General features: G+C 40.1%; 1 protein-coding gene across 6 annotated transcripts in view; it reads left to right on the top strand.

The window, feature by feature from the left end:
- Positions 1-18,873, top strand: part of ARHGAP6 (Rho GTPase activating protein 6) — a 327,498-nt gene extending 308,625 nt beyond the window's left edge. For 5 of the 6 annotated variants that reach the window (XM_027675164.1, XM_027675161.1, XM_027675163.1 and 2 more), the window contains exons 9-13: positions 755-934; positions 6,936-7,033; positions 13,202-13,464; positions 15,146-15,226; positions 16,459-18,871. In XM_027675164.1, the coding sequence (XP_027530965.1) occupies positions 755-934; positions 6,936-7,033; positions 13,202-13,464; positions 15,146-15,226; positions 16,459-17,165 (1,329 nt within the window). In that variant the 3' untranslated portion in view covers positions 17,166-18,871. Of the gene's footprint in view, positions 1-754; positions 935-6,935; positions 7,034-13,201; positions 13,465-15,145; positions 15,227-16,458 lie in introns of all 6 variants that reach the window. The other variant, XM_027675160.1, reaches the window with a different exon arrangement.
- Positions 18,874-24,150: the final 5,277 nt, after the last annotated feature.

Below are 24,150 nucleotides of genomic sequence, written 5' to 3'. Positions count from 1 at the left end.
GTATAACAATGAAATTTTTGATATATTAATGTATGATGTATTTTTCAGATCATTCTTGTCTAGTGTAGTATGTATTCCTAGCCTTCTACTTCCTCAAAATTCAGGTTACTATTGCTTCTTTGAGCACAGATCTATAAAAGCAGGAAGAAAGGTAAAAATACAACAAACCAAAAAATTCACCCAACAAGTAAAAATTTGGCATGTTCTAGCAAACAAGCAAAAATGCAGGCAAATACTAATAAAAATAACAGGCCTGTTCCTTAGTTATCTAAAGTGTTTAAACATGGAAGAGTATCACTGTATAGGTTTCAAATCATGAGTGCTATTTGAGAAAGCTAAGAGTTTTCAGTATTTGGTCCTAAGAGACAATAACGTGTTGAGATGGTGAAGTAGGAGGGAAGTTTCTCTGAGTTCAGAAGTATGCCACTGTTGAGCTTCCAGGGAACTAAGGGCAGGTAGTGCTTCCACCTTCTACTCCTCCAATTAATTTAAAAATATTTCCTGAAAACCCACAGTGCTTGTTGCAGAGATGTTCAAACAAGGTGTTTCAAGATTTCTAAAAATTGTTCATTTTTTATTTGACTTAGTGCTAGGTTTTGGTTTTGATGAATGAAACATCTGTGAAAATAAGGAGAGAGTGTGTGTGTTTTTCTGTGGGTGTGTAGGGGTTTGAGTGTGTGTAGATATGTGTGTATACATGTCTGTATACGTTACACCCTGTGAGACTCCACCTCATCTATATTCTGTTTTCTAGATTACTGGGAACAAAATGACATCGCTTAATCTGGCTACCATCTTTGGCCCTAACTTGTTGCACAAGCAGAAATCTACAGACAAAGAATTCTCAGTTCAGAGCTCGGCTCGAGCTGAAGAGAGTACTGCTATCATAGCTGTCGTACAAAAGATGATTGAAAACTATGAAGCCCTTTTCATGGTAGGTGGATATTTTTTCATATTACTCCTATACATTTTTAAGATAAAAGAGAGAATACCTGGTTGGTCTTAAAGTAGACGAGGATGAAATAAAGCTGTATTACCTTAGGATCAATTAGTATCGGTAAAAAAAAAAGTAGTCTTCTATCAAGAAGAATGATTTGCAGTAAGTAAAAGTATTAAAGATGTGTACTTACATCTTGCCTGGAATGATTTCTATGGAATTAAGGGTATATTCCTTAGAAGATTTCTGTCTGTGGAAATGATGGGGTTGGCTATTCAGCTGTATACTAAACAATGCGTGGACGAGACTGAAAATGACCTTTCACATCTCAGCTTTGGAGGTCAGGAAGCCAGTTTTTCTGCAGGGATTAAGAGATCCTTGGTTAATTTAAGAAACAGAGACTTTTTTTGTTGGTTGGATGAAGAGAAAGGAGAAAGCTTTCTCATTTTTCAGTTGAATAAGAGAAGTAAAACATAAATCTGTGTAGTTCCTGAGTTCCCTTCTGTTCTCTTGCTGAAGCAAGGAAGTTCTTCATAAGAAGGCTGATGGCCTTGGATTTGGACATGTTGTTTACTTGAGATGCAGCTTAGTTAAATCACATTCCTAATGCCTAGCTGTAGTGGTTTGAACCAGGTTTTCCCCCTGAAACTAAGAAAGTGGTAACCCCCAGGGGGTGGTGACCCTTGGGGCTTGACCAATCAGTGCTCCTGGAAAATATAAACATATCTCTGGAGACCGGAAAAGAAGTGGTGGTACTTGTTGGGAGAAGAAGAGGTGGCCATGTTGTAGAGGCCACGAGGAGAAGGGGCTCCGGCCCCTTGGGGGCCTCTGCCCCCCCAGCCCCAGTTGGGGGGCTGCAGGGACTCAGAACTGGGCTGAGTGCCTGTGGCTAAGAGCTGGGAGAATTTCTCCCGGTAGGCAGCCTTGGGAGACGCTGGGAGCAGACGGAGCAGCAGTAGACACAGCAGCGTCCGAAGAGCAGTGGCAAAGAGCCAACTGATAAGAACTAGAGAAGCAGCAGATACCGGTATGCTGCATGGAAGACACAGAGATGTCTGAAGAGAAGGAAGAAGCAGCAGCAGGAGTAAAACCAAGCCAGCAGCAGGAACAGAGTTTTGGAGGGTAAGAACTGGACAAACCAAAACCCCCAAACTCGCCAGAGACCCCTCTGAAAAAGAGGAGGGGGTGGTGGACTGAGTGGAGTCCTAAAGTACAGTATGCACTACAGAGAGGAGCTAAGAAGCTCCGGCCTCCTGAGAGCTCAGCCAGGATGGCCAAAGGAATGTGTGTGGAGGGGGTGACCTTGGGTTTTCCCCCCCCCCTCCTTGCTGCCAGGCTTCAGAGAAGCTGGCAGCCATCTTTGAGGCAGAGCATGGGAGCTCTGCACAGGGGCTTGATTTCCCCTGAAGATACCAGACTGTCACGAAGACCCCCGTGCTTCGTGATATGACCGTGGTGGAACGACCTTGTCTGGGGTTACGTAGTCCACGGAAAGACCCTTCGTTTGGCGTCGAGGGGCCGAGAGGGGCTTGGAGACCCCCCTCGTGTGTATTGGCAAGGATCCAGCTGTAACTGCTGCCTGAAAGAGAAGAAGAAAGCCTACTGCCTAGAGAGAGACCTGTTGCTCAGAGACTGGAAGGGGTCTTTTCTTCTTCTTCTCTCCTGAACTTTTATTTGGAGGGAGAAGAGATTTGGCCCATTGTAAATATTACTGTCATGGTAGAGATAGATATAGAGTTAAGATTGTATGCAGTGTATTATAGTATTTATTTATTTGTATAGTCTTTGTAATATATTCCTTCCCCCATATTGAGTCTCGTGTTTTTGTCTGGAAAACCCATCTCACATGGGGTTGAGATGTGGGTGGGGGGCTAGGAATCAGAATTGGATTTTGGGCCTTGCTGAAACCATGACACTAGCAGTTACCTGGACAGTTAATTCTGTGGCTTTACCTTGTGCTCTTTTTGTATACAAAATTATAGGCCACCTCAGTATGACTTGTGCCTGAGAGGGCCCTGCTCTGGGGTAGCAAAGGCCAGTCAGACCTGTGTGCACTATCCTGTCTTCATTTTAATAAACATACACATCCTAACACAACCAGTAGTCTTGAAAAAGTGGAAATAGCTTTGGTTGTTGTGTCCTGAAACTAAGCAGCACTGTATGTTACACTGAAGAGATAAGTTCCCAAAGCAGAAAGAAGAACACTGAAAACCTCCTTTAGTGCTTCAGCAAAGCTGAGTGCTGGAGACCTTGTTGGAAGAAGATGGAGAAGCCTGAACTGTGGGCTGATGGCCATGTAGTACTGTAAGGAAAAGGTGTCTATCAGATTTCAACAGGAAGAAGAGCATGAGAAAGCAGTCACGAGCCCTGCCTATCAATCTTAACCTCAGATGAACTTCTTCGTGGTTTTCCTTGCATGTCTTTTTATTCTTGTATCAGTGAGACACAATCTTTTTTTCTTTTCTTTTTTAATGCTTTTCACAGTTTACGGAAATGTTAGGTGCTATTTTTCCTTCAACATCAGGAAAAGAAAGTGACAGAACTGTACTCATGGGTGAAGGTCTGCTGGCCTAGAGTGGGGATGACACTTATCAAGTTTAAAATAATACTAGAATAAGAATAGTTGCAATACTTGAAGATTTCTTACTGTTTCTCTTCAAGAACTTCTTACGGCACAGACACATCTCAGTACATAATACTTAGGCACACATTCCGACTTTCAGTCTGGAAAGGGTGGGGCTAAGGTTAGACTAACCTACATATGGGCTCTTTTAATTCTGACAGATTTATTCCTCTCTCTCTTCAGCACTTGCACTTTCATCTGAAGGTTAAACAAAGTGTGGGAAAAAAGTTTTCTTTTGTTTTCCAGAGCAACTTTTACTGTTTATACTTGACATTTATGCTACTAAAAAAAGAAAACCATCTGGACTTAAGCATTCAGCTACAGCTGTAACATAGTGTATTTCTACTAAGGTGCTTTTGTGTTTGGTTTTCTTTTTTTTGTTTTTTTTTCTTCTTTCTGTTACTGTTATATATGGGGAGGTTATAAAACTGTGATTGGCTTCAACATTGAAACTGGAACAACATTTGTGAACCAAAACCTAGGAAACCAGGTTGTGTTGGGGTACTCAGACCACAATTTCAGAATGATTCTGACATATTAGTGGTCAGAAACAACTGTTTGTCAGAACAACCCAGGATACTGGGCACTGTTTTTACTAAGCAACTATCAGTAACATCAATATGGAATAAGGAATGTGGATTTCTTATAGAAGATGGAATCTAACCTTTCTTCAGATGTCAGTGATGATAAGATCTTTTGTATCCAATTCTTACCCATTTCAGTGAAACTTAGGGATACATTAAAATGTTTTATGGAAATGTATAAAGAACTGTTCTTTGCCAGTCCCTGAACTATGTCCAGCAGCTCAGTGCAAGGAGGCACAACTCAACCACCCTTCATCTTTTTGGCTTTGACTCAGCATGGAGAATAGAGAACAGCAGCTTGGTCATGTATTTTCATCTCCTAGCACCCAAACCCAGCCCTGCTGCAAAGAAGCACTACATAGTGTATGAAATTTCTTATTTTTACTGTTAGGGGCTACTGTGGCCTCCCCACTGCAGAGGAAGGCACACACTGCCTTTCTGTGCCACATCAGTAGCAGGGGACAGCGCAAAGGAGACACTTCAAGGGTCCCTCCAACTTTTGTGTCTCAACAGCTATGACTCTCATAATAGCACCCAGCACCAAACATCATAATATCTACTGTATGGAGTCCTGACAGCTGCAAAGCCCTCTGATACATCCTTGTATGTTCTCAACAGCTGTTATTTCAGCAGTGCCTTGGCTTCCCTTCTCTCCCCGAATTTCAGGTTCTCATTCATCTACTCAGACACAACTGCCAGTTAAACAATTAATTCAGTAATAGTTATTGTGACATCTTCCTGAGATACCAGTATTGTAGTTCTCTATAACTGTAAATTTATGATTACAAGCATATCATGTCTACACTTACCTAATTACTTAACTAAACTGAAGAAAATTGCTGCACAGGAGCAATAAAACCCAGTAGAAAGCTAGCAAGGAGACCATCAGCACAAATCCAGTTGAAGATTCATTGATTTATGAGTCCTCATTCATTCAGATGGAAGCCCTATAACTCAATAGAACTGTTAAGTTTGGGTTTCTGTTTGAACTGAACTTCCAGCTGGAACTTTTTCAGAATCATTTCGATGGAATGAAAGATTGATTTATTTTTTTTTATTAATGGAAAACATATTTTTATTTTACTGACAAAGTCCTCTCAGTAGATTCTTGCAAGTTACTTGATATAAAACTGAATAGTAAGTTTCAGACAGAAAGATGTGGATTCTGTTTTACCCTTAAACTTTATCTGGAGTTTATTCTACAGTATAGAAGGGCTGTCTAAATGAAGAAGTTACAGCACACCAGGTTTCCAAGAATATATTCCTATAAAGATAAAATAATTTATTTAAAGACTAGTATATCAGGAACCAGTATATATTTATATATATATATATATATATATATACACCAGGACTAGTATATATTTTTCCCGCTTAGAGACTAAATACAAATTTTAAAAAACGAGTGTGTGGTTACACAAGTTTCTCATAGAGATTGTGGATCAATTTGAATTAAATTATGCATATCTTTATCTGTTTTCTAATTATTTCTTTATTTAAAGAAATAGGCCTTTTCTGTAACTTGACTCCCTAAATACCTCCCAAACTGAGGTATTCCTCTGGGCAATCTGTTAGTAATTCCTATTTCCCAGGAAATGTCAGGGAGAACAAATGGCCCATGCAGTGTGACTTGAAGGTCAAGATATTCAAGCCCTGACAAGTTGCATCCAGGAACAGTTGATGACCTCTTGCTGAGATTGTCTTGTCTCCAGTTCCATCTGTCATGAGTGAACCTGGGCTGTTAGTTCAAGTTTTTTGGATGGTTTCATGTGTTTCATTGTTTTGAAGTTCGAGTTGAATGTTCCACTGTGATGTAGACATACTCACTTAAGGATTGATAAGACTCCTGTAAAGTGCAGTTGGAAGCACAAAGTTTACTTGTGCAGATTTTGGGGTACCATTTCTGCTACATGCCCAGGAGATGTTGCTGTATCCTGCATCAGCTGAAACTATCAAGGGTTTTGAAGGTTCACCTCCATACAAAGTGCAAAGAGAAGGTTAGCAAATCAGAAGGCCAGACTCCAAAGAAGGTGACACAAATTCCAGCTGAGCCTGTTGCTCAGAGTGGCTGGAGATCTAGCAGGACCCACTTGTAAGCCTGAGTTATGGACAGATGAACTCTGTAATTATTCAAGGTCTTATTGAGCATAAGCAGGAATTTAAATGCTTCTAAGATCTAAGGATTTGGCCATATGGATACCTGAACATTAAATATTTATAAGGCTTCATTTAGAAAAATGCTGACCTTTGGCAGCCTTCATTGAAATGAAGCAACTGAAGATCTTCATAGATAGAACAATTACCATGAAATTTCCGTAAGAGAAGGACATAAATAAGTCAAATGCCATGGAATATACAAAGAAACGTTCTCCTTCTGTTGTAATTACATTTCACATTGTTTCTAGAAGTAGAGAAGTACAGTTCCTTGGAATGGAGATTTGTAAATATCAATGTCCACAGATCTTTCAATAGGGATGTAAGGTGAGGACCTTAAACTGAAGCTTTTGAAATTGTGATACATGAGTAATCCTACTGTTATTACCAGGTGTAAAAGCCAACTGGATACCAACTGTTTATTCAACAGTAATCAGCATTTAACATTGTGCAAAGTGATCCTTAGTCCTACTTTATCTTTTGTTACATGAAATTTCTCTTTTAAATGGAGGCATCTGAATATTTTATGTACTCTCTGTAAACATATTGTACTTGGTCTTTTAGATTAAGCATAGTACCAAAATTGCTGGTGAAAGGATATTAATCTCGAGCTGAGTATTTTTTGATGTCTTCATAGGTTTCCCCTGATCTACAGAATGAAGTGCTTATCAGCTTATTAGAGACTGACCCAGATGTTGTGGACTATTTGTTGAGGAGGAAAGCTTCCCAGTCATCGTGAGTAATCTGTTTTTTCATCATCCCTGTTTCTGCTGGGAATTTCTATCTCCAACTGGAAGTGTCCAAAAGGTTCCAGTTTTCCACAGCTCTTCTGCACTGTCTACAGTGGTGTAGAACTACTCTCCCCATTACACAGACTCTGCCAAAGAAATTATGACTCTTGTACAGTGTTTTCTAAAAACAAAACTTGTTTCCCAGTTCTGAGGAAAGATTGTGTTCTGCTGCAGAGAACAGAATACATGTACATAAGAATATTCAGTGCACTATTACCTGACAGGATGTATTTTAGTGATCTGCAAGTTTATGTAGTTGGGTTTGTTGTAGTCTTCAGTAACAGGAGGCATTATTCCACTGTCCTTGAAACTCACTCTGGAGTGCCTTAATACCATCCCGGTGAGCCGCTTGACCAGTTTGTTGTTCTTTTCCTATCGTATACACATAGGACATTGTAAACAAATCAACCGCCACAACAGCACGTTTATGGAGACTCTTTGGATATTATTTAATTGTATGCTTTGTGAAAGATCTGAGGAGAAAAAACCCACACCGATCACTCTTGCAGTTATGATATATATCATATTTTGACTTTGTGTATGGTGTATATATGCCTGCACCCTTGTGCCTTAACGCTATGAGTTTGTACATTCATTTTAACAGGATTCCTGGCTTCCTCATGGGACCACAGTCATTGTCTTTATTCTGGTGAATACCAATATGTCAGACCCAAAAATCACAAAATTTGACAGACTTACTGTAAGTGATTTTTAAGAGGTTTCCTAGACTCTAAACTCTCTAGGACAGATTGGACTTTGTCTTCCTGTATTTGTGGAAAGTGCCTAGTGCATTCAGAATATAATTAAACTGAATTTGTACAGTCAGTTAGCGATAATTTTTTTTCTCTCCCTCTGAACATTGTATAGTTGGAGGTAATACAATAGTGTACCTGGCTTCAAAGAAGAGGTATACAAGAAATATTTAAGTTTTAAACACCTAGGGGAAAAAGCTTTCTTCAATTATAAAATTTGGAAATAAAAATATGTGCAGAATGTATTGTGTTGTAAAGGATTTTGTTAGTTTGCTGACTTAACCACATGAACAGATAACATACAGTAGGAAATTATCCCAGATATCTGATTTGGGGTAATTTTTTCTATGTGAAATAATTTCAGCTAGTTTGTCTAACCGACAAGTAAACAGGTGTGTATTTAGATCACAATAAGTACAAGATAGTTTACAAGTACATTAGCTGTCTTTTACACTTGTTTCACATTTGCCACGAGCCAGGACTACAATTAGGAGAGACTGCAAATCACGTGACATAAGGTAAAGTCTGTAGAGACTTCTTTTTTTAAGCCCTCAGTTTGGAATGACTGTATTATTTCTAACTCAAGCTAATGCAAACCTTCATGCTGGATTTCACTGTCTATATAATAAAAAGACGTAAAATTGTGTCTCACGTGTGACTACACATATCAATTGAGCATAAATTAGTCACAAATCATTGTGGATATGTAACAGGTTACTGTTAGATCCTGTTTCCTTAACTGACCTTTCCTTGAGCTTCCTTACCTTTAGCCAGCATGCACACTTACAGGAGAAAATGGATCTGTTGTGGAAAGCTGGTCACAACTGACAAAAGGCATTTTGTAAGAAAAGGTTCTGAAGCCAAATAGGAACATATAGCTACATTAGTACTAATTTATTGTGTTTTCAGTAATGGGCAGATAAATATCACTGAGATAGGAAAAACTTATTATCTGTCATTTTTCTTCTACTCTGCTATCATGTAAGTGATTTATTTTTAATGTTAATGAGATCTGTTTTCACTGTGATTGCAACTTCTTGATTAAGATATTCCAGGCAATTAGAGGGAATGTTGCTTAAGTGTTATTGCTAGGAGTGTGATGCTCTTAAGAGATGAATCTATTTCAGAACATAATCTCAATTTTGAAGCTACATATTTGTTGCTTATTTTTCCTATAAGAAATGTGAGGCAGTAGACAACAAGGAGATGTTTGTCTTGATTTCATAAAAATGAGACTCCAAAATGCATCCTTACTGCTCTTGGAAATTGCCTGGTCACATACTCAAGATCCAAATGTGGATCTGTGGAACAGGAAAGTTTGCATATTCTTGAGGCAGTCTTCATCAGAAGAGCTAGTTGGCTGCATACAGTAGAGTATAGAATCAGCTTCAAGACTTTAATGTCACATTAATTGCTTTGACGGTCCTGCTTCTGCACTTGCCCTCACATTTCTGCTTTTGCTGTCATTATAAATGCTTTCTTGACTCTGGTCTAACAGAGAAGACACAATCTCTTTTCCTCCCCAGAGAGGACAAATCAGATATTTCTCATCTTTTAGTTCTCTTAAGAGTTGAGCATTGTGAACGGTGTGTCAGGGAATTTTTGAGAGTTGTTCATGGTAAAGCGCTAATTACAAATGGCAGCAATTGTGAAGTGTGCTTTTGTGGATGACTCCCCAGTTTTTTGTATGTTGGCTTGATGACAATGGAATTTGGAGTTTACAGCTGTAAGATGAAGCATCTTTAAACTAACAAAAAATAAAATCTATTTCTTATGATTATTTATTGCTTATCATGGTTAGTAGTCCTTTTAGAGTAAATGAGTTTCAAAGTTACAGAATATTTTTATGGTTTTGGATTATGATGATGGGTTTTAATCTATCCTGACCTGTGGCACAAAGATGAAGCCATAGGTTATACAGTATGTGTAAATGCAGTTTTCAAAGCTGCAGAGGCTCTGTGAATCATGGAATCCTCTACCCTGTTACAGTAGCAACCACATAATAATCCCATAGTAATCTGGTTTGTTGGTGGCACCTGTGTTGCTCAAATATGTGTGGAAATTAATGTGTGCTGCCAAGCCATCACGCTCCATATGATTTGCCTCTTGAAGGCATAATTGTTTTCCCACTCAGAAGCTTTAAGGTATAGCAGAAAAGGGGTTCTGCCAGAAACAGAAAGGGATTTCTGTTTTGATGACTTTGATGCTAGTAGAAAAGTAGGAATATCCCGAGTAGAAGTAAGTATTACTATTAACATTTTGCCAGTTTATCCATACAAGTAGACTCTGGTGACTAGCATAAATTCATAGAAGGACGCCTGTTGTTTTGGAATCTGAAATCGTATTTTTGAACTCATATGGCATAGGTTGCTTTTGCAGCTTTCAAACCTTTCCATTTGTACTTAAACACTTTTTAAATATTTTTCTTAACAGAGTTCATAACCACTGGAAAATACTTTACTTACCTTCTCATTTCTCACATTTGATTGCACAGAATCATCTATTTATTCTCTGTGGGGACCATAATCTGCCCTTCTTCGCAGACTGCGTATAGACCAGTGTGTATCTTGCGAAGTTTACTTCCCAATTTAGTTTTTCCCTGGTGTGTGGGTAAAGAATCTCACTATCCAAGGGAAGAAGAATTTTGAATTTTAGTAAACATCTCTTTGCTAATGAACTCAAACAATAAAGCAAACAGATACAAAAGTTTTGTTTTAAGGAATTTGTGAGAATTTGCTCTTTGCAAAGATGCAAACTGAAGTCTTTTGCAAGTTGTGTTTTATTTTGTTCATGACGAACATAGCAAATGTATGACTTCGATTTCCAGCTTTAAAGTACTCAATCCATTTTGATGATTTTTTGAAGTGAGATTGACAGAATCCACAGATACATCCTTTGATTTTTAAAGCTATTTTTTCTAAACAAATTTGAAAGTTATTTTATATATATATATATATATATATATATAATAGCATGGTCTTACCAGCAGAAACTGTAAATCAGTTTAGAAACTTGAATGTTTGAATCTTTTGAAAGACTTGAAAGTTTCCATTCAGGTAAATTTTTAGCAGGAGCTCTGTCTTGAGAAGAGATAGCCTATAACAGATCATTCAAGGTAAGACATGAAATCAGTGTTTCACAAAGCTCAAATTTATGTTCCCACATTCTTTCATTTCCATTTCTGTTTCCCTTCTTCCTTGTGTTACCTTGCCATGGCTGAGTGGTGGTTTACCTCTGTCTTTGCCCTATGCAGTACAGTTAGGTCTTGGTGCTGCAAAGATTTAGATCTGATAAGCCTTTTTGGTGTCACCAGTAGTGTCACCAGTTAGTGCTAAGTATGTCTGTATGCTGGCAGGGCGAGCTTTAAATGACATTCAGTCTAGAAAGCTGGAGAGAAAAACATTTGGTCATAGGAAACCTGTGGATTCTAACATTTCTCTCCTTTTCTAAGAGGTCTTTCTAGTTCTTCTTAAATTCCCAAGACATTATTTAAATCTCATATCACTGCGCAAGGGTTTTTTAGAACTTGGGAGGGCAGACGAAAGAAGTAAGGGGCAGAAAAAGGGAAAAAAGGTTTGTAATAGAATTATACATACTTAAAATATAATAATTCCTCAAGTGTGTGGCTGTTTATTGATTAATTTGTGTTGGACTCATCTTCAGATGAGAAGTTGAGATGGGAGGTCACCTAATTGAGGCTTTTTTTCTTTCTTCTTTTTTTTTTTTTTTAATAAAATTAATGACTCCCCAACATTAACACACTGGGAAGCCTGGAACAGAGCTACTTAGCCAAATGGCAGTTCTATTTTTTTGAGTAAGCCCCAGTTAAAGTTCAAGATAGGATCAGTTCAGTGATGGTTTTCTCACTGAGAGTTAGTGAGGAGTAACCTTATTTAATTAATTCCCAACGCTTTATGGTTTCTTTTATCCTAAAAAAAAATGAATATTGACTAACATAATAATCATGCTGTTGAGTGCATATGTTTTATTTTTTGGGACATACAGTGTGTAAATTGGCCAGGTGAAAAAACAACAGCTTGAAAGTTAAGTTTTGTCATTATTTCTGTATTAATATTTAACATTCTGTGGCTAGCTGTGTGTTTTCTTTATTTCTGCAGTTTTATTTCATTTGTCTGGAAACGAGGTAATTGTTCCATAACGAGAAATGAGTTTTGGCTGCTCACACAGTTCAAGCTGTCTTTGGATTTGACTCTGAGAAGGGCTGAGCATTTTCAGACATTTACAAGAATGAGCCTCTGTTGTATCACATTTAATTAGAACAGATACTAACAAGAGGTCACGCAGAGAAGTGTTTGACTCAAGAGAAGGAAAAGATGAGCATGTAAAAAGCAAAGGTTCAGAGAAATTAAAAATGAGTAAGAGAAATAATAATTAGAGAATTAGGGAAAAATAGGGAAAAAAGTTATGTTTGTTTACAGAGTATTTCTCCATATTCTTTGTGATGTTCAGTGACTCACAGTGACTCACAGCTTGCCTCTTGTTCTGTGTAGTGAACTGTGACAGTTCAAGAAATCTCCCTCAATGTTCCCAACACATTTCAAAAATTACTTGTCTCTCTGAGCCTTGGCTGTACTTTGTCAGGGGCTTTGTTTGCCTTTCTTTGTCCAAATTAAATGCAGTTGCTGATGTAAAGGTGAAAAGGTAAAAGAAGTTGTAGAAGCAGAACCAGTTGCTTGTTGCTCATAAGTACGTCATAAGTACAGTAGATACATCTGTTTGTCCCCTGTAGAATATTTACCTTCTGATGTGTCTAGAAGAAAATCATTCTCATAGCATGAGAGGTGAGCTGAGTGCTTGATTTCACTGACTGTGCAAAACTTCATAATAGAAGAAATTATTTTAACATACTGCTTAGCATCAAATTAATCTTCCCTATCGTGCCCTCAGCTTTACTGTTATAACAAGCTAAATTGTCAAGGTAACATAAGGAATTGATTCACTGCTTAATTTCCTGTGGTTTACTGTACAGTTGTGTGGGGTTTTTTTTGTTCTCGACAGCAACATCCTTTGAGCTTGAGTGGCCTCTGCTGGCCATTTCATGACAAAAGTTTTAATCATGGAAAATCCACCTCTGTAACTGCTTGTGCAGGGTTTTCATTTCAGCAGCTGTGACCATTCTCGTGTATTTGATTTTATCTGTATCATCATAGAATGGTTTGCGTTGGAAGGGATCTTAAAGATCATCTAATTCCAAATCCCGTACCTTGGGCAGGGACATCTTTCACTAGACCAGGTTGCTCAGAGCCCCATTGAACCTGGTTTTGATGTTAAACTGCACTTCTAGCTGTGAACATAAAGCATTTTTTATTAATAGTAGTTTGTTTATCAAAATTTATCAGGAGCCCTGAGATGATGCGGTCGGAAGGTTCCTACTCCGCAGGAGAAAGACATTCTTCCACAGACTCCAACAAAGCTTCAAGTGGCGATGTCTCCCCATATGACAACAACTCCCCGGTACTGTCTGAGCGCTCGCTGCTGGCAACGCAAGAAGAAGTTGCCTGCAGCCCAGATAAGCTGTACAAAGTACCCGAGCAGTACACGCTGGTTGGACACTTGCAACCTAAGCCAAAGGAGAATTCTTCTGCATCACAGGCTGGAAAAGGTATAGTGCCTCCTGCTCATGTTCCTCCTCCTCAGTAACTGATGGGGATTTCTGAAGTAATTGAAAAGTACTGGGTTTGGATTATCAGCTATCATGATTTGAGGAGCCATCATGTAAATAACCTTACCAAAAAATGGCAGACCAACATCTTTTTTTTTTGTGTTGAGCCCAAAGGGTCTGTCCTGAGTCCTCCCCATTAACTCAACCAACTGTCAGGGATGCTCTTGGTACAGCACTTCTCAAAAGTTGGAGCTATTTTTAGGAAAATAGAACTATGTATGTCCTGCTCTTCAGCCTATCTGTGACAGCATGGGAAAGTCTAGTCCTGATCTATGGGACCGTAATGCCTGCAAGGTTATGGTCCAGACTGGAAAAATCTGAGACTTCAAGCTACAAATTTTCTCCAACTGTAAAGATTTACCTCAACACCCTCTCACTGGAGAACGTAGCCGAGCTGCACAGCTTTACATCTCCAGCCAATTACACACCGAGCAATACTAGTGCAGGGATCCATAATTTTTGTAGCTACCTAGGGAGTGCATACCTGAATGATTTCTTTGCTAAAGAACATGGGGTTTAGACTAATAGCTCAGCAGCACTTCAAGGTGCTTTTCCTACAAAAATACATATTAAAAAAATTGTCGTCCATGAAATTCATACTTAGTGAGCCAGACTTAAAGAACTTTCAATGCTTAGGGATGCACATAACTGTTTGGTGGTATTTTTGAAACGGTTTCATTTCAGAGGTACTGCTTAGGTCCTTAATTCCCTTGGGAATTAATGGGATTTAGACTAATATCTCAATTATATGCTTTTTAAATGCCAGTGGGCATTTATCTTTCATATTCAGCATCTAAATCCCTGAATAGGTTTAAACATTTGTTCAGACTTCTATTAAGCTATGAAAAGGAAATCACATTAACTTTTATTATATTAAGCATCTTTTGGACTTTAATATCCACCACAACGATAGTGGGCCATGAGAAATTAGGGAATTCCTCTACTAACAGATGGAAGCAGAAGAAGGCATGAAACTGTTTATAATCCAGCACAATGCCTCATATGTGCATTTCATTAAATCTCTATTTTGTGGCTGCACTTCCATGTAAGACCAGCAGCATCTTTGGGTTGATAGAGCATACCTTACAGTGACCCCTGGGGCTGGGGCTGCCTGAGGGAGCTTTGCCAGAAACTACCTTCTGTGGACCAAATCTTCCCGTTCCTGTGACAAATTCTCTGACTTCAATAAGTCAGAGGACTTATGGACTCAGCCAGCTCAGGTGCCCTCCCCATACAGAGCTCACTGAATCCGTTGCAGGATCTGAGCCTGAAACAACAAATAGCTGTGAACAAATACGTAGAATACTGAGGGGTTGGAATGGACTTTCTCAGCCTGCCTTGGTAGGAGAGGTGCTCCAGTCCTCTTATCAACTTATAGCCCTCCTTTGGACTTGCTCCAACTGTTTCATGTCATTATGCTGAGGACACCAGAACTGTATGAAGTACTCCAGGTGGGGTCTCAGATTTGAGATGTTTGTGTTAGGTGCACAGTAAAGATGCTAATAGATGTTAATGACTCTGATAACATATATAAGGTTTCACTATTCCATTGATATATTTCTAAATAATGTCTTTAAGAGGATTGATTCATCATCTTTCCCCTGCTTTTACTGCTGTTTAGATGTTTCCGAAGATCATTTTGATATCTGGGGCACTTGGCATTCAACGCTGAAAAGTGGCTGCAAAGATCCAGCAATGACAGGTCAGTTACTTCTCAAGTTTTAAGCCCAAATCTGGCAAAGACAAAAACAATTTCTTGGTTTCAAGAAACCACAGTGAAACCAGCAGGAGAATTCACGTTGTCCAGGGTTGGGCTTTTGAAAGATGACTCTTCAGTAGAATACAGAGAAGCACAGTGGTTATACTTCTTGGTATTTAGTGGAATACGGGGAAGCAGCAACAATTCAAACTATCAAAGATAATATAAAAAGTAATTTTAAAGTTACTTCAATAAATAGTTTCATATTCTTTTAAAATTCATAGAGTCATAGAACCATAGAATGTTAAGGGTTGGAAGGGACTTTAAAGATTATCTAAGTCCAACCCCCTGCCACTAGACCAGGTTGCTCAAGGCCTTATTCAGCCTGACCTTGAACACTGCTGGGGTTGCAGCATCCCCAGCCTTCCTGGGCAACCTGTTCCAGTGTTTCACCACCCTCATGGTAAAAAATTTCTTCCTAATATCTAAAATTTCCTAAATTTTCCTAAATTTCCCCTCTTTCAATTTGTGCCCATCACTCCTTGTCCTATCACTACAGCTTCTGATGAAGAGTCTCTCTCTGGCTTCCCTGTAGGCCCCCTTCAGATACTGAAAGGTTGCTATGAGGTCTCCATGCATCCTTCTCTTCCACAGGCTGAACGGCCCAAACTTTCTCAGCTTGTCTTCATAGGGGAGGTGCTCTAGTCCCCTTATCAACTTATGGCCCTCCTCTGGACTTGCTTTATTGGAAGGTGGACATCCAGTGGGGATTTGAGAGCAGCTACCACAGTGGCACAAGCACAGGCTGTGAGTTTGACAACTCCAATGCTGACCCTGCTGCTAGTCAATGTGTTCCCAGCCAGTTCCTGACCTGTCCTGCCTTTGTTTTTCTCCCATCTGCACTCACCTCACAGAGGAGCTATGAGACTAAAACACTCCTCAACCTCCTCCACTCTTCATTTGAAAGATGTTAAGTACCATAAGGCTTTATGACAGAGCAAAGTATTAGAGTCAACAGGTAACATATTAGATGTGGTTCAGATCCATGTAGGGCTGCTGCTCCATGTCCCCACGTTCAGCTGGAGGTGGGGCTGATATACCTGCAGTGGCACAGCCTGATGGTAAAAGCCCCCATCCCTCTTCTGCACTGTGATGAGAGGGAAAAGCATTAACTTGTTTAATGCCACATAAATGGTTCTGCAGACTCATGTTGTCTTTCTGACTCTGTCCTCCAGGTTCTTACGGCAATATTTATGAAAGCACCTTGCTGCGACCCGGACAGTGCTCTCTTTCCCAGGGGAACCTCGCCATGTATTCTCCTCGGTGGCAGGGCAGCTCCTTGGAATTGGACAGCGGCAGGCAGGTCATGCGAAGGAGCCAGACGACAGCTGCCATTCCCGAGTGTCAGCTCCATCCCGTGGTGTCCCGCGTGTGCAGTAACGCACAAATTGAAGTTGGCAGCAGGAGTTCAGACCTGTCACACTCAAAGTCGGAGCAGCACTTGACTTTAAGCAGTGTGGAGGACCTCAGTGAGCGTGACTCGAACGCGGGTTGTTTGCAAAGCACAGCCAAGCCGTCCTACAGAAAAGAGCGCCCACCACCCCCCTACCCAGGCCCAGCAAAACCAAGCCCTGCTTCGTCACAGCAGTCGAGTGTTTCTTCAATGTTGCACTCTTTGTGGAGACTTCAACGCCCAGAAAAAGGTTCGGGGCCGAGAGCAGCTGGAGGGCCACCAGCCAGAGCCCCTGACCAGGCCACCTCCAGGCAGGAGCGGCTGGCCCCACACACACAGGCGGGTCACACCTGTGCCACAGCACCTCACAGTCAGAACAGTAAAAGTGTTTCAGAGGCGGACTGGAATGAGTGGCAAAGGGAGAGGTGGCAAATTTGGGAGCTCTTATCAGCCGATAACCCTGATGCTCTCCCAGAAACCCTTGTATGATCTGACTCTGCAGAGCTGCCACTCATACCTATGCCTCCGTTTCATAGGAAAACAGCGGTGACATTGGAAAACAGGGAGGGCTTGTTTGTTTTATACCAACTGAATTGCATATACTTTTTTAAAACTTTGTTCACTTTAATTTTGTAACAGCACTGTCAAGCAGTTACTTTACAAATACAGTATGTTCCTGTTTTTCAGCAAACTTTTGAAAAAAAAAGATGAAAATTTTAGTGTAATAACTGTATGCATATGCTGTGTATAAGATAAAACTGTTGCTTTGATGTTGCTAAAAATGTATTTATATATCTGCAGTTTTGATGATTGTATATTCTGTAATGGGTATTGTATGATAATCATATATTATGTTTTCATATACAGATGTCAATCAATCATGACTGCTTTTTTTTAAAATCACTGCACTTACATTACCGTGATATGCATTGGAATTCTATAGAAAGTGCACAAGCTGGTTTCTGTGCTTATATATATATATATATATATAAAAAAAAAGCTGTTAAAGGGGAAAGTTGTCCTTCTTTTCACTGCCTATTGAAAAACACTAAAATAGAGTGGAACATGAAAAGCCATATATTTTATAAGGGTAGTAGTGAACTTAGAGGGGAAAATACCAAATATTTTTTTCTTATAAATATGTTTTCAAAAAAATTTAAAATTTGGTACAAGATTGTAAAAGTTTTTTTAGATTCTGGTAGGAAGCAACTCAGAGAATCGGCTAAGAGCAACATCATGCCTAAACCAACTAAGGATGTAGTGCAAAAGTCTGCCCTCCCATTCTAAAGGAAAACCAATGTTATATATACAGGATATAATATATATATATTTATAAATGTATGATGTTATGTATTGTTCTAAAACAATAAACTGGAATCCAAATTTTAGAAAACCTAACCCCATAAATTCAGATGTGTAACAACTAAGAAGGAATATGGCTTTTCCTTTAAAATAACAAAACTCCAGCATTAAGAAAGTTAGAGAAGGGGAAAAAATGCAAGCAGACATACGAAAGGGAGTCGGGCAGAGTTTCAGAAATGAACATGTGGTTTGGAAAAGATCACAACTGCGTTTCTATAAATATTGTGCCAAAGTCTGGGTCAGTAATACTTCCTCAGTACCTGTATGTTGCATTGTTAATGTTGCTGTTTTATACACGTTGTGGTGTTTTTTTAAGTTGCAGAACGGTTTGTGACCAGCAGGTGGCAATGTGCCGCAGTATTCTAGAGAAAATCCTTATTAACTCTCGATAAGGGAAAATGTATCATATTAAAGAATTTTATAAAACATATTAGTCTTAATTTTAATGAAGTTGAAGACATATCCAGTAATGTTGTCTTTAAGTTCTATCTTGTGCCATAATGATGGAATAAAAAGCTAAGTAAAACAACGAGCATATTTTTTGCTCCTTTTTTTGAAGTAAGGTTTATGGGGAAAATAATCTGTTTTTATTACATTCTTGAGTATCTCTGTCAAAAACATGTAAAAGGCTTAGGAGCTTAAGGACCACCTTCAAATGCTACTTGAATATACAAGATCCAAGGTTTTACTTCAGTTTGAGGCTTAAAATCCATCATATAAAGAGTCTGCCCATCATGTCTCCATTTCCTCTCATATCTCCATTTCCCAAATAAAGTTACAAGATAAAAACACCAAGCCAAGTACAAAGGGGCAGGATTTGGCCTTTGACTGTTGTGGTTCTTTATGAATGCTGCATGTAGAAAAAATCTCACTCTTTTCTGCTGGTTGCAAGGCTTTTCTAAATACCATCTCGATATGACTCTTTATATGAAAAGCTTCTTGTGTCTACCTTGTTGCAGCAGCGCTGTGTCAATTTATTCCAAAAAAGGCAGTCCGCCTCAAATTAAAATGATTGTAATATATAAGGAAGGAAAAAAATGAGCTCTCACAAGCAATCTTCACTATTTGATCTTGTCTCAGTATTATCCCAGGCTTGATACAGATTTGCTACAGGGAATTAGCTCCCAAATAATCCTCAAAACCAGGCATAGTGTAAATCCTGCTGCAGAAGATACTATGTTCACTAGATATCTGTCTCTTAATTTTAAAACCCTTTCTACATACAGAAGCACCTGCACGTTTTTAGTGAAAGCTGTCTAAGGATATATCAGCTTCATAAAGAGATTGCTTTCTGCCAGTACCTCTCTCTGTATGTGTTTGTAAATATCTGTATATTACCATCTACATGGAGTTTAAACAAAAGACAAAACCAAAATAGAAGACCACTGCTGGAGTACAACCTTGTCTGCACAAATTTCAATAAACTGTTATTTGGAAAAAAAAAGGTATAGTATAAATTCCAATGGATTAAAGTGACGCTAGCCAAGATTACATTATTTGTTTCATTTTCACTTGAACAGGACAGAGCAGAATTATCACAAGTAGATTAAGAATGTAATTTTTATTTGCACTTCTTTCCAAGCTCAAGTCAGTGACATAATTTTTATGTCTTTGTTTTACATTTCACAAGAAAAGTAGCCATGAAAGGTTGTTTTAGTTTTTTGTTGGCTGATAGATCTGTGTGGGGTATCCCCTTGTAGATCTCTGCAGTGTTTTTCTTCCTATGACACATGCTTTTGTATAACCATAACGCTCCTCTTGAAAGGAAAGTCTGTAGTGTGGGGATGTCAAAGCTTTTTCTCTGACTGTTTCTCTGGGGAGGAGGATTCCTGCCTTAGCAAAAGGGTCATGGGCCTGTGCTTCAGTGAAGAGTGTGATAGAGGTCTTCTCTGGAGGTCTTGAGGCCTCGCAGCAAACTCCTGTGGTTCTGTTCTCTCCTGTCATTTCCTGTTGCACCATGCTGGTTCATACCTAGGATTGCAAATAAACCACTTCCCCCCTGATGGGCTGAATTACCTCCTTGGGGGTTATCTTCCAGGTGCACTCACAGGTGAGGCCAGGAGAGGCAGGATGTGGATGCTCCAAGAACAAGGTGCCTGCGAGTTTCCCGCAGAGCAGGGGTTGCCCTTCTCTCTTCTGCTGCAGAAAGGAAAAGATTCAAGGATTCAGTACAGCTCTAGGTACAAGCCAGATGCGGTGGGAAACCTCTCAGCCAAGGGAAAAAGGGAAAAGCACAGACTTCAAAATATTACTTTGAAAATTACTGTTGCTGCTGTCTTTTAAAACAAGATGTGATTGCACTGTTGAGTCACCCATTCTGAGACTGTGCTTCTCTGCTGAGAGAGAACCTTCTTTCTTTTCCCCAGTTTCCTATCCCATCAGTTACACCAGCTCTTGGAGTGGTGGGAGGAATTCTGGGGCTTGTTGACCTGGCTAAAACTTACCCTGTGCAAGAGACACAAAAATAAAGCAGTTTAGTGGCTTTCACAAGTGGTGGGCATAGAGGAGGAGGAGGGACAGGGAGGGAAGGGGAGAGGAGGAGAGTGGGACTGGCCACCCCCTCTGGCAGCCACCTCCAGTGGGCCCTGTTCAGCTGCTTGTGCAACTGCAGGGCTTGGTGCTGCAACCTGCAGTCAGGAGCCCGGCCAAGCATTTGAGAGTGACTGAGGTACAAACCTGAGCCAATCCAGCTGTTGGCTTGGGTACTTAAAATCTCAAACACTCTGCTGTCTCCATTGGGAGCCCAGGCTGCCACCATGGCATGGATTAATGCTGCTCAGAACTTCTGTGCTGTTGAAATGATGTGGTTCAATGAACTGAAATTTGTGGTTGTATGGTCTGGGGAGGGGAGTGTTTCCTGGTTTTTTACTGGTTTTGTTGTTTCACATGCATTGGTCAAGGTCAAAAACATCAATTCCAGCCTTTCTGGAGCATCAGCTTGTTCTGTGTTGCTGGTCTGGCAGAGGGTCAAGGACTACTTTCTCCTCTGGGAAACACACAGGATGTCTGAGCCTCACCTTGCTCCCTCTCTCTGTCTCTCTCTTTCTCTTCTTTTTACATTAATTAAAAAAAAAAAGTATCTTCGTTGTGCAATGCTGTAGCCTCACAGAGCTGCAGAGTGGTGGAGATGGTTCTCAACCGCATTAAAGAGTATTTTGACATCAGTAAGTCCTTTTACAACATCACTGGGAACAGGGAACCACTGCTGTGCTTCAATTGCTATTGGGGAAAGCGTCTCTGCATCCAGACACTGTTGCAGAGGCCACAGAACTATTCAAGGCATGTAGACACCCACCCAGGCAACTGGGTCATAAAATGCACTGTCTCTCAAAGTAGCATTCATCTAATTTTTCTGAAGTGTAAAGCATCTCAAAAGGTAGTGTCTGCATTTGGAAAAGTTACAGGCTCCCCTTTGATTCAGTGGAAAGAGATGGGTATTTCTGTGCCACCATTGATACAGCCCATATGAGCCTTTCTGTGAAGGATGATGTCTTTTGAAGGGCTGGTCACAAGAAGGGCCCATTTCTTTCCCCTGCCTGTATAAAGGAAGCCTAAATAAGTTGCCCAAATATGGTAGCCTTCCAAGTTTGATGGAATGAATCCCACCATAAGGGTCTAGTAAAATAGGAAACGGATGGTGAATGTTCAGCACACCTTTCCGGCTCCTAGGAAAAATGAAACTTATCCATAGGCCTCAACAATGTTGTGTTATTCCCTGGGTTCCTAGGATAACCTAGGGCTAGTGGGGCTGGCAGAGTCAGTGTTGCTTCTGGGGTCCTGGGGAGCTGGCCAGCAGAAGGAGATGGCACAGTAAGAAACCCAGGCTTTTCGGAAAGTGAGGGAGAGTCTGGAATTGCACTTCTTGTTTGTTTGTTTGTTTTTAACACGGATTTATTTATTTATTCACTGAAACCTATGTTTCCAGAGGATCTAAAAGTGTTCATGAACAGGGCTGTAATTTAATTAATTTGTTCAGTGACTTAAAAAATGAATATAGGATTTAAGAAAGCAACCTGATTTGGGCATTTTAGACATATAGAGGGGAGGGGACTTATATTGATTCCCAAGTAGTACTGGCAAATGGAGGCAGGCAGATAAAATCTTCTTTTTGAAAGATGGGGGTTAATCCTCTTTCCTTTGCTTCTGAGTAAGCAAATATCTTTGCCACTGGAGTTTTAGGGTCAAAGAGCAAGGGAGAGAGGGAAGAGGAGAGCTGTCTTGATGCACTTCTCTCCTGAATTGCATTTGGGAGAGCATGTTAGAGCAGGTGAGAGGAGCATCTCTGGCTGGATTGTTACCACATTCTCTGGGTGAGGACTTCAGCCCCAGACTCCAGACACTCTTCTAATGATTATTCAAACTTTTAAATTAAACAGAATAATTTTTAACAGTGTCTCTTAAACAAAGGGGACACGAGTGGACACTTCAGTCACCATTTCCTTTTGCTGGGTTCGCTCTATTCCATTTCCCTATGTCTGCTTCCAACCATAGCTATGAACTTTAATTAAAAAAAAAAAAAATTTAAAGGGCCCTGGGAAAAAAAGCATTTGCTTCTGGTGTGTAAAGAAAAATCCTATATGGGAAAAAGATCAGCAAATATCTTACCCCAAACAACGAGCAGCCCCTTCCTCTTTCCTTGGCACATGTGTAGGGGGCACTGACAGCTGCTCACCAGCAGGGAGCAAGTCTGGCCAGCAGACGGGTGTTCACGCGTGGGGCTTCATGCTCATGGCCATGAGGAGGGGAAGGTGAGCACAGGTGTGCTGAGGGCCACGCAGCCCCTGGGCAAGGTGCCGACACCAGCCACGGCTCTTTCCGCCTGACACATGAAGCCCTCCTTGAAGTCGGGGCCATCCCTGCTGCTCTGGCCAGATGGGACCCTGCCAAGCCGAGCCTCCTCTGCCCAGACCAGCCAGGTTATAGACACAGAAACCACAATTCCCAACACGGAATCACTGACAGACGGCTCCCTGCTTGGGTGTTTTGCCTCCCTGGTCAGGAAGGAAGATTACTTATTGCATCATCTCAATAGAAATTCAAATTTGGTCTGCTTTGAAGAAGAGCTACCAACTAATCAAGGCATCCTTTAGAGTTTAAAAACTCTTCAGTCATTAAGAGAAAAGATCACCTGAGCCCTGGTTACTACCTTCAACCTCACAAAGGTGAGTTAGATATAAGGGAATATATAAATATAAGGGAAAGAGAAGGAAGGAAGGAAGAAAAGAAAGAAAGAAAGAGAAAGAAAGAAAAAAAGAAAATGAAAAAAGAAAAAAGATATAAATAGAGAATGAGAGAGAAAGAAAGCAAGGAGAAAAGGAAGAATGGAAGAAGTTTGAACTGAAAAGCACTTTGTCATGCAGAAAATAAAAAATGCATGTGGTAACCTGCCAAGCAGGGTTATGGAAGTAAAAACACACTGTTCACTCGAGGACAAGAATCATATGATCACTTTGGGGAGATTGAGTGTTGAATATGGAAGTGGCATCTGGCTCTTCTCCTATAAAAAGGTTTAAAAGGGTGAAATGCTGAACAAACTCTTCCTTACACCCATAGGCTATTTCTGTAGCTCCCAACAGCAGCTAAAGGTTACTAGCTGTGCTTTTGTGTAGTTGTGGCCTTATTTCTGATCGCAGGGAGAGCTGGAACCCTGGAAGAGCTCAGAGCTGCTAGGAGGTTCTTCTGAAATATTCCTAAAAAATCCCCAAACCCCCTGGCTTCAGTATTATCAGCCACTTTGAAGTCTGTGAAAAAAGCAGTAAGGTTCAAAAAAAGAGAGCTCTGGAGTAGCAACCCCATCCCACTGGGGCTGTCAGTGAGTGATCATTATTTTGGAGGAACCTATTGCTAACTCTGTGAACTGACAGTGGTAAATGAGTGGTAGGACCTTGAGAGCCGGAAGGCTGGAGTTGTAGAAAGACAGAAGGACAGACAGAAAGACAGACAGAAAGACAAACAGAAAGACAAGAAGGAAGGAAGGAAGGATAGAAGGAAGGAAGGAAGGAAGGAAGAAAGGAAGTAAAAAAGAAAAAAAAGAAAGAAAAAGAAAAAGAAAGAAAGAAAAAGAAAAAGAAAGAAAAAGAAAAAGAAAGAAAGAAAGAAAAAGAAAAAGAAA

Source organism: Neopelma chrysocephalum, unplaced genomic scaffold (assembly GCF_003984885.1).
Source record: "Neopelma chrysocephalum unplaced genomic scaffold, ASM398488v2 Primary Assembly neopelma1_25, whole genome shotgun sequence".
NCBI lineage: Eukaryota > Metazoa > Chordata > Aves > Passeriformes > Pipridae > Neopelma > Neopelma chrysocephalum.
The sequence above is the reverse complement of the archived record's forward strand: the minus strand, read 5'-3'. Positions and strand labels throughout refer to the sequence as shown.